At 33.8% G+C, this 13,976-nt stretch overlaps 2 protein-coding genes across 5 annotated transcripts; both read left to right on the top strand.

The window, feature by feature from the left end:
* Nucleotides 1-2: 2 nt before the first annotated feature.
* Nucleotides 3-4,269, top strand: LOC130546202 (patr class I histocompatibility antigen, B-1 alpha chain). Its single transcript, XM_057321334.1, has 4 exons — nt 3-41; nt 1,176-1,481; nt 1,565-1,651; nt 2,138-4,269. Exons 2-4 carry the CDS (start codon nt 1,226-1,228, stop codon nt 2,296-2,298), a joined length of 504 nt encoding a protein of 167 aa, XP_057177317.1. The 5' UTR covers nt 3-41; nt 1,176-1,225; the 3' UTR covers nt 2,299-4,269.
* Nucleotides 4,270-6,739: 2,470 nt separating this feature from the next.
* On the top strand, nt 6,740-13,610 carry LOC130546193 (T-lymphocyte activation antigen CD80-like). Of its 4 annotated transcripts, XM_057321321.1 has the most exons (7): nt 6,740-6,824; nt 8,662-8,745; nt 9,301-9,361; nt 9,512-9,853; nt 10,197-10,506; nt 10,577-10,680; nt 10,833-13,610. In XM_057321321.1, exons 1-7 carry the CDS (start codon nt 6,822-6,824, stop codon nt 10,979-10,981), a joined length of 1,053 nt encoding a protein of 350 aa, XP_057177304.1. In that variant the 5' UTR covers nt 6,740-6,821; the 3' UTR covers nt 10,982-13,610. The 4 variants fall into 4 exon arrangements, 2 of the variants coding, with proteins under 2 accessions (XP_057177304.1, XP_057177305.1); XR_008961752.1 differs by lacking the exon at nt 6,740-6,824 and having other exon boundaries at nt 8,494-8,745; nt 9,512-9,580; nt 9,719-9,853; nt 10,197-10,680; XM_057321322.1 differs by lacking the exons at nt 9,301-9,361; nt 9,512-9,853 and having other exon boundaries at nt 10,292-10,506.
* Nucleotides 13,611-13,976: the final 366 nt, after the last annotated feature.

Below are 13,976 nucleotides of genomic sequence, written 5' to 3'. Positions count from 1 at the left end.
GACATCAGCCACGATAAGCGCTTTCCTTGGATTAAGGGATGGTGAGTGTGTCATTCTTATCAACTTATTTGAAGACGATCAGGAAACTGTATGATGATGGTGGGGTTTTGATGCATTTTTGTATATGTGCTGTCTGTGTATCGCTGTACGACAACTTTTCAAGTCACTGATCAAGCGTTTATGTTAACATTTTTTTCTCAAACGTTATAACAGATTCTCATTATACTGTACATTTTCCTAATAGGCCTACATTCTTGTACCTCATCAGTCAATACATAAGATTATAAATAAGTTTATTCAAAATAATTAAATGCATCTTTGCAGTGTTTTCCTCTGGCGTGTTGTGGGTGGATGCTTCTGTCTTTTACTTTTGGTAATGCAATTTTTTTCAATGTTTAATTGTTTATATGAAATAGTGTATGGCACACAGGTATACTAAAAGTATGATGAATGTATAATATGATGACTTGTGTCATCATCATATGTTATTAATAATTCAAGGTAACATAAATAAAAAAAGCTTGCTAAATTGGTTAGATAAACATTTTCACAAATAGCATATTACAGGAAGCACAACAAGAAGTTAAAATGTGCAGTTAGTGCATGGAATGGGAAGTCATTTTTGCCTTGTCTTTTTCAGCTTTTGGCAATGAGATGCACACAGCAGTAAATGCCACTACAACTCTGTACTACCATCAAGAAGATTCTGCAAATATCAGCTGCAGCTATTTAACATCAAATTACAGTGATATAACCATAGTGAAACTTGAAAAAAATAACAAAACATTGTGTTCATACATGCGTATGGATTTATGGAAAAGTCAATCATGTGATGATCATATCAGATTTATTTGGATTCCAGAGACTCATGGAATATTTTTTGAGCTATCAAATATTCAAATAAATGATTCTGGCACATATAGTTGCACTGTCAGGAGATTAGCACCACCACCTGAAAGGATTCTGTGGAAAGAAAGAACAATAGTTAATGTTATTGGTTAGTCAAATGCAAGTTATTAACAGTGTCTCCCAAATTAATGAAACATGCATAAAAACACAACAAAAAAAATTGTTGAAGTCAGAAAAAAATGTATGGTGTTATTTTGCATGTAGCTGAATTTTTTTATAGACACATGAAAAATATTAAGCATGTTTTCTACATTTTTCCACTTTAGTGCCTCCTGTATTGTCCTGCGTGAAGAGGCCTAATAGATCACCCACGATTATGTGCAGTGCTGAGGGATTTTTCCCCGCTGCTCTTGAACAGCAGTGGATGAGAGATGGAGAAATCATCAACAGTTCATACTCGCACAAAGATGAGAATTACAGCACAAATCCAAATGGATCATTCACTCAGAGGTTTTACCAGGAGTTACCATCACAGATGTTTGAAACAATCTTCTCCTGCTGGGTCAACCACTCATTCCTAAACAAACCGCTCATGGCCAATTTATCCAGCACTGTCTGTTACGATCAAAGGGGTAAGTTTGAAACTATTTCATATTTAAATCTAAATAATAATGCGTTATACTGTATATTCATTAGTAAACCAATTTTTTTGTAGATGTGACTTTGACTGTCATTGTGGCTTCTGTCGTCTCTGCTGTGCTGTTTGTCTTTGTGATTATTGTGGTCGAATGTAAATGTCAAAGTAAGTATCTAATTGAACTTGCTTGAAGTCTTGTACAATTTTCCTTATTTTAGTCATGTTTTAAATAGCTCTAAATTAGGAAGTGAATAGATCCTCAACTGCAAGTTTTACCTTACAGAAAAAATAGGCCTATGCAAGTAGTAAACAAGCAAAATCCCCACAGTCTTTAACAGAATTAGAAAGAGATTTATTTTTTGTGTGTGATGAGAGTAAAATATCTTCAAATTGAGTCATGTATTTTACATTTGTAGACACAATGAGCCACAAATCTCCCATGCTTAGTATCAGTTCCTGTTTGTATCGGTAAACCCTATTGACCTCAATTATCTTAAAGAATATGAATACAGTATTGTCAACAAAAGTATATCATTTCAACACTGAATAATTGTAACAAAACATAAAAATAACAGAGTTAATTTCTTCTCATATGTGATTAATTTTTGATCTTTGTGTTCAATGACTGAATAATCTCTCGTGTTCTTCCAGGAAGAGCACAACCACAGTCTTCTGTAGAAGTTAGTGTCACACCTGAGCCTGTTTTCCAGTCTGTCCTCCAATCTGATGTAGTTTATTCATCGTTGGGCGATCATCATCCAGTCCCATGCAGCCGCAGCCCTAGTGTCATCTGGTCACCTCTAAACACATAAAGGCATTTTGTTTGAATCATGTATCTCATCACTTCCCTTATAATATACCTACTTATTTAATGTGTAGATGTATAATTGATCTGTAAAATAATTTTATCCTCTCTTAAAAGTAAGTTGATGTAGCTGAAAATGCCAAACAAAAGTCCTGTATAACTGTATGACTACACAAATAGTCAACAAAAAAGTGACCTCAAACTAGCTTACATTTATAATGTATGTTCATTTTTCCGTGTTTGTTCAGGATGGCCTTATTCAACCCACCTATAACCTAAAACCCAGTAGCACTGCGTGAAAGTCATTATTAGGTAAATGCAACCTGCAGCATGCAGTAACTGTGACCTGTTTACTGAATTCCTTGCTTATTTCAAATGCATTGCTTTGATGTGTTTTCCTTTATGTGACCTGAACGTTCTGTGCACCTGCCTCAACACATCTCTACTACCTCCCACACTTTGTGGTTAAAGTAACCAGAGCTTATTGCTTCTTCTGTTCGGCTGCCCAATCAGATGAAGATGGCAGTCTCAAAAGCGGTCTCGGGGTAGACAGTCACAAGAAGATGCAGGTCTGCACGCAGCTTCAATTTCCATGCAACTTTATGTGCGTTTTAGACATTCTCACACCACTGCAGAGCATTGCAAGACTGTACCTCAGTCACACTGGTCACACTTCACCTAAACCTCAACACATTCAGTTTGAGTACAATAATCCCTTCACTTTCTAAAAAACATAAAGATTCTGAAAGTGAATAAATCCAACTATGATTTCAAATGTACTGTAAAAGCACCGAATTGGGTTTTGTTATTTTCCACAATCAGACAAAATATTATTATACTGTATGTGTATATGTTTTGTGTGTAAATGTTCAATGATTCTGTGCTCTTAGACAGAACTAATGTCATTATAATAAAATCTGTCAGCTGCAGACATACATTTCTCTTTTGACAAACATTAATCTTTCATGTTTGTATACTTCACGTATATCTTTACTTCCTCTCATACTGTGTGGTTATAAATAACTTAATTTTAGCTGCCCGTGTACAAAATGTATTTTCTGCAAAGTAGGCTATATTTATATCCAAGAGTTGGATTGACCCAGACCTTCCTTCTCTACGTTGGGGAAATGTAGCATCCGGAAGTTCTACATCATCCTGGACCAGAAAGAGTCCCCTGCACGATCCAGGCCCCTGCTGCAGCCTTGGACAAACTCTTTAAGGCACTCTTTGTCTTTGCTGTGTCTTATGGTGAGGCCTTGTTAAATTTCTACACATTTATTCAAACAACCGTGCATGGAATTGAAGTCCAAGGGGTCAAGAAAACTAAAGTGAGAATGCAAAACTGAGGTTCAACCTTATTTCAGAACATTTAGTGCAATGGAAGAACTTGTCATCCTAATGATCATGCAATGACCCTGTTCTTAATTCTTCTTGGCCTAAATCCTATTTAGGCCTTGTCTAATACTCACTGAACATTGTATTCTTTACTGTATTAACAGGGTATAGATTACTGTTTGAGTTTTTATTTTAAAAGATTTTAGTTTGGACCTGTTAATGAAATCTCAGTCTGGAAGGTAGTTTTAACTAAAACTTTGTGTGTGTCATCTTTTTCTACTATATCTTGGGTTGAAAACCATGGAACTGAATACCTGAATAATAATATTTTAATATTTTAAGCAAAAATAATGTTTGCTTTGCTGTTGAAAATGAAATGTCTGGTTTCTGTAAGATGATCGGTTTTCTTGTAAAGAATAAGCAAGCATTTTATTCAGTGTGGTAACTGCAGTGTATTTAAGTATGTATTGAAGTGGTTACTATTTTTACCATTTTCTTTTTTGAGCGTATGGTAAGAGACCTGATGGACAATGTTTATATTATTGTGATAGGCGATTGAGATATTGTAGTTTTTTTTATATGCAGTAAATTATGTATTTGATTGTGAATGTTAAGTCTGGTGCACTTCAATAAAAAGAGGTTTTGCAGTACTTGCTAACATTTGTCCTTTTTGCAATCACTTGAGTATTAACAGAAATACTATTCAAAGCAACGAAAGTACTGCCAATAATTAGTATTTTGAACACTCACCATTGTTGAATTTACATTACACTGGTGTTGATGTAAAAAGAGGAGTGTTCATTTTTAACACTGTATTTGTATGCTAACACCAGTGTAGTGCAAAAATAACATTGAATAGTGTTGAGGTGGTTTTACATTTAACAACACTTGGTGTTAAAGTTAAATGAATTGGGTGTTAAAGTTACATTAATTGGGTGTAAAAAAGTTAACACTATCAAAAGTGTAACATTTACACCCCATAGACACTAGACACTTTGTCGTGATTCTGCCCATCTTGTCATGTCTTTTTTGATCTTGTAGCAGAATCACGGCAGGATCCCTTGTTTTATGTGAGAAAGCCATGAGATATTTATGTTTTTTACTTCTCATGTTTTCTCGTGTCTCGTCAGTGGCCCCGCCCCTCTCGTTTCCTGTATTGTTTCCCTGCTGTGTTTCATTACCCTCACCTGCCCTGTGTCATTATCCTTCGTTTGACTTCCCTTTAAATAGTCCTCATGTTTCATTGTCTTGTTGCTCGTGCATTGCGTTCTATGTGTTAATGTACCCTGGCTACCTGTCTCTCCCAAGTTGGTGTTCCTGTTTGGATTGTCCTGTCAAGTCTTAGTAAGTGTTTGAGTTTAGTTTATGTCAAGTGTTGTTTTAGTTCAGTTTAGTGTCAGTTAGTCTTGTTTATATTCTTGTCTTGTTTTTCCCCCATTGTGGGTTTTTGTTTGCAGTTTTATTTGTTATTAAAGTCTCTTTGTTAACCCCTTCTACCCCGCCTGCCTGCAATTGGGTTCTTCCACGTATTTCATGACACACTTTTACGGTGTTAAATATGGCACTGTGGGTGTTCCTTTCACACCGGCAATTTTGCTGTGTGGGTGCTTCTGTCTTTGTTTTCCGGTAACAAACTAAACTGCTGTTAGAATGTTAACCAATCATAATACTGCAGTAAACGTCTTTTTAAGTGCATGTATTTTATGTGTTTATGTATTTTTTTATGTGTTGTTTGTTTAAGCTTTGAAAATGGAACACTGTGCTCAAAGACACACCAGTTCTCAGTGTTCATCGTGGACTATCAGCTGCAACTGTTTCACATAAAATGACACTGACATCTTTACAGTAGGACATCAAAAAAAGAATGATGTATTGTGTTCATTCATGCATGCGAACTCTTGGATGAAAGGGTCATGTGGTGATCATATCAGATTTAATTGGATTCCCAATGAAATGTTCTTTGAGCTGTCAAATCTTCAGATAAATGATTCTGGCACATACAGTCACGAGATTGACACTACCACCTGAAAAGATTCTGTGGGTGGAAAGAAAACAAAGTCCAACACAAAGAATTGTAATCAATGTTTGCCAAATGAATGCAATGAGTATGTTATATGATTGCATCAGTAACACCACAGCAATTATTTTGTTGAGATAAGAGATGTTTTCTTGACCTGTGAGTGTGTTCATCCTGTTTCTTTACCTCAAGCAGGTCCTCGCGTATCCATGTCATGTGTAAAAGAGCCTGATGGAATTCCTATGATTCTGTGCAGCTCTGAGGGGTTTTACCCTTCTGATATACAGCTGGTGTGGCTCAGAGATGGACAATTCCTGAATGTCTCTCAGACGAGCCCATTCTCATCAATTGCACTACACAAGCAGAACCAACCCAGATGGATCAATCACCCTTTATTCTATGATTTTGTCAATGCCTGAGTATATAAACTACTCCTGTTGGGTAAACCACTCATCCCTGAACAAGCCAGTTGTGTTCCACCTGTCTCCTACTGACTGCTATGAGAAGTTTAAAGGTATTGTATGTTTTTATAGATACTAATCCTGTATAGAAATGTTAATGATATAAAAATGTTTGTGATTCTCCTAAAAATCCTTTTATAGGTCTAAGTTTTGCTATTCTGATGGCTATGTTCACCTCTGCTCTGGTAACTCCTGTTCTCCTGATCTTATAGTGTTGAGTATTTCAGTGAGTTAAATGATAAATGTGAATTTCTCTCCAGCCAAGACTTCAGTTATAGATGTTAGTTTTGGTCTTGTTGACTAAATCACTGTAAACGATTTTACGGTACACAAAATATTACTGTATAGCTACAAAACGGTACTTTACTGTATTTTAACTGAATTTTTGTATTTTGCTCTATTTGTACTACATTTTTATAATACTGTAATACCTATATTGACACATTACTAATAATTATTGCTTATTGCAATAATTACAAATAATATTATGTTATAAGCAGTTAAATCTATAGTTATTAATATTGTAAATCTACTATACTTCAGAATTACATTATCAATCAAAAGGCAATCCAAGCAATGTTTGTAAATATTTTTATTAAATCATTTCATTGAAACATAGTCAAGAAACTGCATGACTTGCAGTTGTAGCTGGACATCCTAAACCTGGAATGACTTGCCTGGGGACATTACAGATGACCCAATCCAGCTAAACAAGCAATGGTGAGACTGTAACACAAAAAGACACATAACAAAATATGTAAGCCATAGAAATAAGTACAAATTGTGCAGGAAATGGTGAAAAAAAATTCAGTAACACTTTACTATAAGGTTTTATTTAACATTTGTTAATGCTTTAGCTACTATGAACTAACAAAGAACAATTTTTTTTGCTTTAATATTTGTTAATGTTAGTTAAAACATATTCGTTGTGCATAAACTAATGTGAACGGAGACAAATTGATTTAAAAATCTATTAGCAAATGTTGAAATGTATTAAGTTGAATAATGTGAACAAATGATGTGAAAATATAGTGAAAATATATATACATATATCCAAATCCAGTATTTTTTTTACATTTAAAAGGAGATGCAACTAATATTTATTTAAATATTATAATATTATTTTAGTAATATTTAAACACAAACAGGCATTTATCCAATAACAAACACAGTCATTTTACCTTGCCTATACCTTTGTAAACACACTTCAAACAATTCAACAGAAAATAAACTTACCAAAACCCTCATTTGGTTAAAATAACCCTATATCCATTGATTAAGATGTGAAAAGCGGGTTTAAGAAGCAGAAATACACCTAACTCTATAGGTTTCGTTTCTAATGGAGATTGGAGAGGGAACTTTCATTGGCAAACTTTTCTGTCTCAGTCCACGTTTAAAACAATACCGTGACAAACTATTGTGCAAAATACTAAAACTAAATGATATAAGTTCGCATGAAACACATAAAATAAAATAAACTTACCGAACTACCAGAACACTAACGTCCTCCTTCAACTGCAGGAGTTGTGCTCTGTGTGACTTGACGATGGGACACATTTTGCGGTTTACAGCAACCCTGTATTATTGCCATGCATATTACAGCAAGTCTACAGCAAGGTTACAGCAAGATCAAAATTACCCAGAATGCATTATGAACTGCAGTATTTTACTGTAATGTAGAAATGCAGTATTGTACTGTGCATTTTTACAGTAATGTGCTGCTAAATCTACAGCAACATCTAACAGTGTATTGTTAGGCGCCCTTCACATTAGTACTACTGGTTCTTCCCCCTTTATCTGTCTTAAAGGTCATCCACTGAGAACCTGTCGAAAGTCTCCTCAAGATCTCAGTGTACTCGACTCTGAACTGCAAACCATGTTGCTGTATTCATCATATGGTTTCATTCAGGAACAGCCATATTAGTGTCACCATTGACTAAAAACAGTGAATGAACGAATAAGTCATTCTTCCCAGGCATTGAATATAAATAAATAGAGATCTAAGAGTTATTTTTATAGCTATAAAACCACATTAGGGAACAGGTTGATTTACATTAACGGCCTTAAGTGTTACTCATTCTTGAGTTTTATCAGGACTTCTCTAATTAAGACTTCACAAATTTCCCACAGTTCTTTTCCTTTTCCCACATTTTAAAGACGAGGTAAAGGATTGAAAAAACATTTGCAAGTTTTTTGTTCACGATTAATCATCTGACATGTAATTTGTATTAAAATGACTTACATTATTGTCAGTACATCCACCAGAGTATCATTCTCAATAAAAATAATAATAATTTAATAATAGTTAATAATAGTTTAATAATTTCATTATTTGTTTCATTATTTAAATTTATATGAAATCCATAGCTAAGCTTTGCGTCATGTTAAACCTCAAACCACATTTGGTCATCTGATCTGATGACTTATTTGGGGCAAGTGTTGTCACTCAGGAGCCAGTTGTAACCAGTTCCGCTAACAAATGTTAGACTTTAGAATGTTGTTCTCATTGTCCCTTGGTCTTGAGAAGCTGCTCGTTCAAAGAGTTTATATTTAACAGATATTTGGGCACGTCATCTGCAAACAAAGACATCACGTTAAGAAACAGAACAGAAAGACCGACAAGAAAGAAAACAGTAAAATGGTAAGAATATGGATTGTGTACAGTAACTTATTTTAATGTATTCATTTTAAAAATAGATGTAAATTTAGAGTATGTTTAAACACAACAAAGAGAGATAGGTCTAACAGTTAGGACAAGCTTTAGAGCTGTCAAGACAGCACGTGCTAAAAGTAATTCTTTTTTAAGAAAAGAGCAGAACCTTCAGATGAGTTTCGATTCTCTCTTACAGGTCTGTACGTTACAAATAAAACAAACCATGGAGGTGAATTGTGAATTCCAAGCAAAATATTATATCTTACATTGCAGATGGCAGAAGGTTATAAAAAGAAACTGTATAGCGTTTCACATGTTTGCTTTGCTATGGTGCCATTTGTTCCACGCTTCGTTTAAATTTTGAGAATCCTCATAAAATGAGATCCGCTGATAAACGAAGGCGAGTATTTTCATCATGGTGCTTTCAGGCCCTTGTTAGCTGATATAGATCCTGCGTGAAATCAAGTGTGTACATACTGTATGTATTAAAATGAATCTTCTGTTTCATATAGACGTGAGAAACTATTTTCATTCTCTGTGCAGAAAACATCAAAGTGTTTGGCTTTAACCTGCTGTGTGTTGATACTTCCGTATTTGATCTTAGGTAAAAAATGCTTTTCTAAACTGATCACGCAAAAATAATGCAGCCTTCTGTATCTTTTCATTTGAATATAATCTGGTGAGAAAATGGTGTTAATGGCATATTAAAAATGTGATTCAATATGTTCTATTAAAATCATCGTTTTTTTTTCAGCTCAACACAGAGTGCTGAATGTCACCCGGGTTTTTAATGTTCAGCGGGGAACGTCTGTCAATATCAGCTGTAACTACAACATATCAGTTGACACTGACGTCATGCATGCATCTCTAAATATGAATCAAAAATTTTGTTTTTACTATATTTATAATAAATCGCAGGTTAACCATTCATGCAAAGATATTCGATTATTCTGGTTTGTAGAAACTAAAAAAATTAAAATTCAGCTGTCAAATCTTCAAATAAACGATTCAGGCACTTACTCCTGCACTGTGGAAAGACTAGTGCCTCCTCCTTTTGTGAATCTAGGAATAGACCAAACAACTGTTCAGGTTGTTGGTAAGTCATTTTAAGAATCCCAAAGGGATTGTTCACCCCTAAATTATGTCATGATTTATTTACAGTCATGTTATTCTGTGAAACACAAAAGAAGATATTTTAGGTAAAAGTCTCAGTGGTTTTGCATCCATACAATGGAAGTCAATGGGGGACAATGTTATTTGGTAACCAACGTTCTTAAAAATATCTTCTTTTGTGTTCTGCAGAAGAAAGACAGTCATACAAGGTTGTAATGTCATAAGCGTGAGATTGTATATGTAATTATGCTGTACCTGACTTGGATGTGATCTTGATCAATGTTCAATGTTTTCTAATAATTGTGTCATTATTCTACAATTCCTAGCACATCCCAATGTGTCCATATCGTGTATAAAAGAGCCAGATGAATTTTCCATAATCCTGTGCAGCTCTGAGGGGTTTTACCCTTCTGATCTACAGCAGGTGTGGCTCAAACATGGAGAATTTCAGAACATCTCTCAGACACAAAACACTAGAACCAACCCAGATGGATCAAGCAGCCTCCATTCGTATTTAAATGTTTCTTCTGCCATGTCTGATTATGTCAACTATTCCTGTTGGGTAAACCACTCATCCCTGAACAAGCCAGTTGTGCTCCACCTGTCTCCTACTGACTGCTATGAGAGAAAAAACAGGTAATCAGTTACAGAATGTACCAATGTAACGGCCAGAGAAATACTGACAACTGTGTTTACTGTAATTTAGTTCAAGACGTTCACATTTAAGTGATAATATGAAGATTGTTCTGGTGATTTCTGCATTGCTGATTCTCATCATCTTGATCTTCGCAGTAGTCCTTAAGCGCTTCGGTGAGTTTAAAATATTATCTTATTTGAACCTCACTGAATTAGAGCTATAATACTGAATGCCTATAAGCAAACATGATCCTCCCAGCTATTTTTATGTGCAATCAGTGTCTAAGTACACTTATAAGTAGATTTACAGTCTTATGTTTTTACAGAAAGAACCAATCACCGATCTCCTATATCACCCGAGTCTGTCCGGTTAGAGTTGGTTTATTCGATGCTGGGGGATCATCGTCCTATCCCATGCTCTAACAGGCCTAACCAGGGTCTAGTCAACACCACCAGCACATTAAACAATGACTGAAGACACTTCATATAACCACTGACAGAGAGAGAAATCTAATCTGTTATTCAGTTACAAAGGACCTTTCGGTACCTATAGTGACTTGTTGTCATGTGACCTAGTTATAAAAAGGTTTTGACATAAGGTTTTCTCTTTCTAATAAGGAGAAAGGCCTCCTCAGTGAGACAATCTAGTTTTCCTATACCTGCAGTTGATGGGAGTTGAGTTGATAAGAGTAAACCTATATGAACTCTGAAGTACACACATTCGCTATGGAGGACCGAGAGTGCCGATTAGCAATAAAATGAAGAATCAATTGATCAATTAAATAATTAAAACATAAAAATGTTAACAAATAAACAACTTTTCAAATTGAGAAATTAATAGACTTATTTAAAATGGTTTATTTAATTTGTGTTTTAAATCTAAAAAAAAAATCTAAAAAAAAAAAAAAAATCTAAAAAATGTAGTTTAATTGAACTATAAAACGTTAAATTAAAAAAATAATTTTAAATGTATAAATAAATATACACATTTAAAACTGTTTATTTAATTCATGCTTTAAAACGTAAAAAAATAAAAAGTTTTATTGTGCACATTTTAAATGCACATTTTAAATCGCTTTTTAAAAAAGCGATTGAAGACTTCATTGCAATATTTAAGAAAATCTACAATTTCATCTGCCACACACTAAACTTCTAAAGCAAAGCACCAGAACAACCCACTCCTTTATTTTTCTGTGTTTTTAAGGGAGTTCGAAAATGTAGCTAGTGCATTTACTGACCTACTGAGCTGCAGTGTGATCACGAATTAAATAATTTGCATAGTACAAAATAACAATATAATAGATAGCTTTTAGCTCATTTTAATATTTATTTTAATATTTCTCCTGACATGACATTTGCCTTTTATACTATGAATATAATTCTTATATCCATGATCTCATGTTTATTGTCAACAGTGTTTGTTAATTGCATAACTTAATAAACACAGAAGGTTTTTATGTTGAAAAATGAACATCATAAGTCATGTTTCACTGACTGTGAAAGGTTGTGATATCCTCTCCCCTGCTGACATGATGGGTGCTATAGGGTGCTAACCACAACGTTAGACGTCATGGTCACTGGTAAGTAACATCCTGATATATCCTGCTAAATCAAAGGCTGAAGGATTGTCGAGATTTGGCATATACAGCAATGGTTTTGGAGGCTCCCCAACCAGTTTTTAAAAAAGTTAATACAGCTTTGTTTAATTTTATTTGGAAAAATGGCCCGCATTATCTAAACAGAAACGTATTGTGTAATTTGTTTAATCTGTCTTAAATGCTATTGACTTTGAAGTTTCTAACATTATTTTTAAAATTAAATGGATTCAAAATTGTATTAAATTTAATGATAAAATGTGGTACTATATCCCAAATTTAATTTTTAATAAAATTGGCGGCTTCACTTTTCTCCTTAATTGTAACTTTAACATTAATAAACTTCCTGTTAAGTTATCTAATTTCCATAAGCAAGCTTTATTATCTTGGTTATTGGTATATAAACATAATTTCTCTCCCCACAAATGCTTAATTTGGAACAATACAGATATTACATATAAGAACAAAACAATTTCTATGGACTATTGGGTGAAAAATAATATTTTGTTGGTGACACAGTTATTTCATAATAACGGTCATTTATTGTCATATGAAGAATTCTTAAATAAGTTTCAACTTCCTATATCGACTAAAGAGTATGCAATTTTCTTTGATGCTATACCCTCTGGATTTATTCAGTTAATCCGTCCTGTTGTTATTGATTTTAATATAACTCTTGATTTTACTTTAAAACTACAAGGCGTTGGTATTACTGACAAGAAGTGTGACAACATTTTTCTGAGACGAATAAGTCGGTCACAGAGGATACCCTTGGCTAAAAGCATTTGGAGCTCAGTCTTTCATGACATTGAATGGGAGAAAGCTTTTATGATTAGGAAGTATTGTGTCACCAATAAGATACATGAAGTTTCATTTAAAATTATTCACTGTATTTACCCAGTAAGCCAGACTGTTAAAAGATTTTATAAATACATTAATATAACCTGTGCTTTTTGTAATATGGATGATGAAACTATCTTTCATCTTTTTTTTGACTGCTTTTACCAAGTTATTTTGGTTTGATTTTAAGGTATTTTTTAGGGAGATTTCTGGCATTGACATTGTTTTGGATGCTAAAAATATTTTGTTTTTGTATGACAAACCTTTAGATAAAAAAAATCCTTTTTGCTTAATCTATTTATTATTTTGGGCAAGTTTCATATTCACAAATGTCGATGGTCAAAAAAGACACCAAACTTTACACATTTTAAATTTGAGGTCAATATTTTGAAACATTGAAGGGTGTAAGGAACACTAAAGCTAAGAGAACGGTGGACTATTGTAAAGCCTTGAATTTCAATTTTCCATAGACCTTTTATTATTATTTATTTATGTTGTATGTATACAATGTTATTTGTTAGTCTGAATACCCCTTTGTATATAGTTTTCATTATCTTTTTCTCTTTTATGCTATGTTGTTGTTGTTATTATTGTTATTTTTTGTATAATTGTTTATTTGTCTCATGTATCTGTTGTTGTTAATTAAGCATCAATAATAAAAAAGATATATCCTGCTAACAATTCAATGCTCCTTTTATAGTAACATTTTAGAGGTGGTTCATCCTGTGACAAAAGCACATTTTATTAGACAAATTAAGCATGTAGTCTGAGCATTGTATTTTGTATGTTAAATTATCACAAGACTGTTTAGGCCTATACATGCCTGAAATGAACCTCCCCACACCATCAGAGGGCACCATCGCCCCATTTCTAAAACAAGGTTGTTGCACCTTAACTTAAAGTTTTATACTGTATATGACATAGACATTATTCTATCCAATACCCTCCCTTTCTAAAAATATGATAAACTTGCTTAAAACAACCTGTCAACCTGGACCAAGTGGTTCAAAAGAATCGATTCCCTCCAGCATAGTT

This window comes from Triplophysa rosa, linkage group LG22 (assembly GCF_024868665.1).
Source record: "Triplophysa rosa linkage group LG22, Trosa_1v2, whole genome shotgun sequence".
NCBI classification, from domain to species: Eukaryota; Metazoa; Chordata; class Actinopteri; order Cypriniformes; family Nemacheilidae; genus Triplophysa; species Triplophysa rosa.
This window is presented reverse-complemented; position numbering and strand designations above follow the sequence as displayed.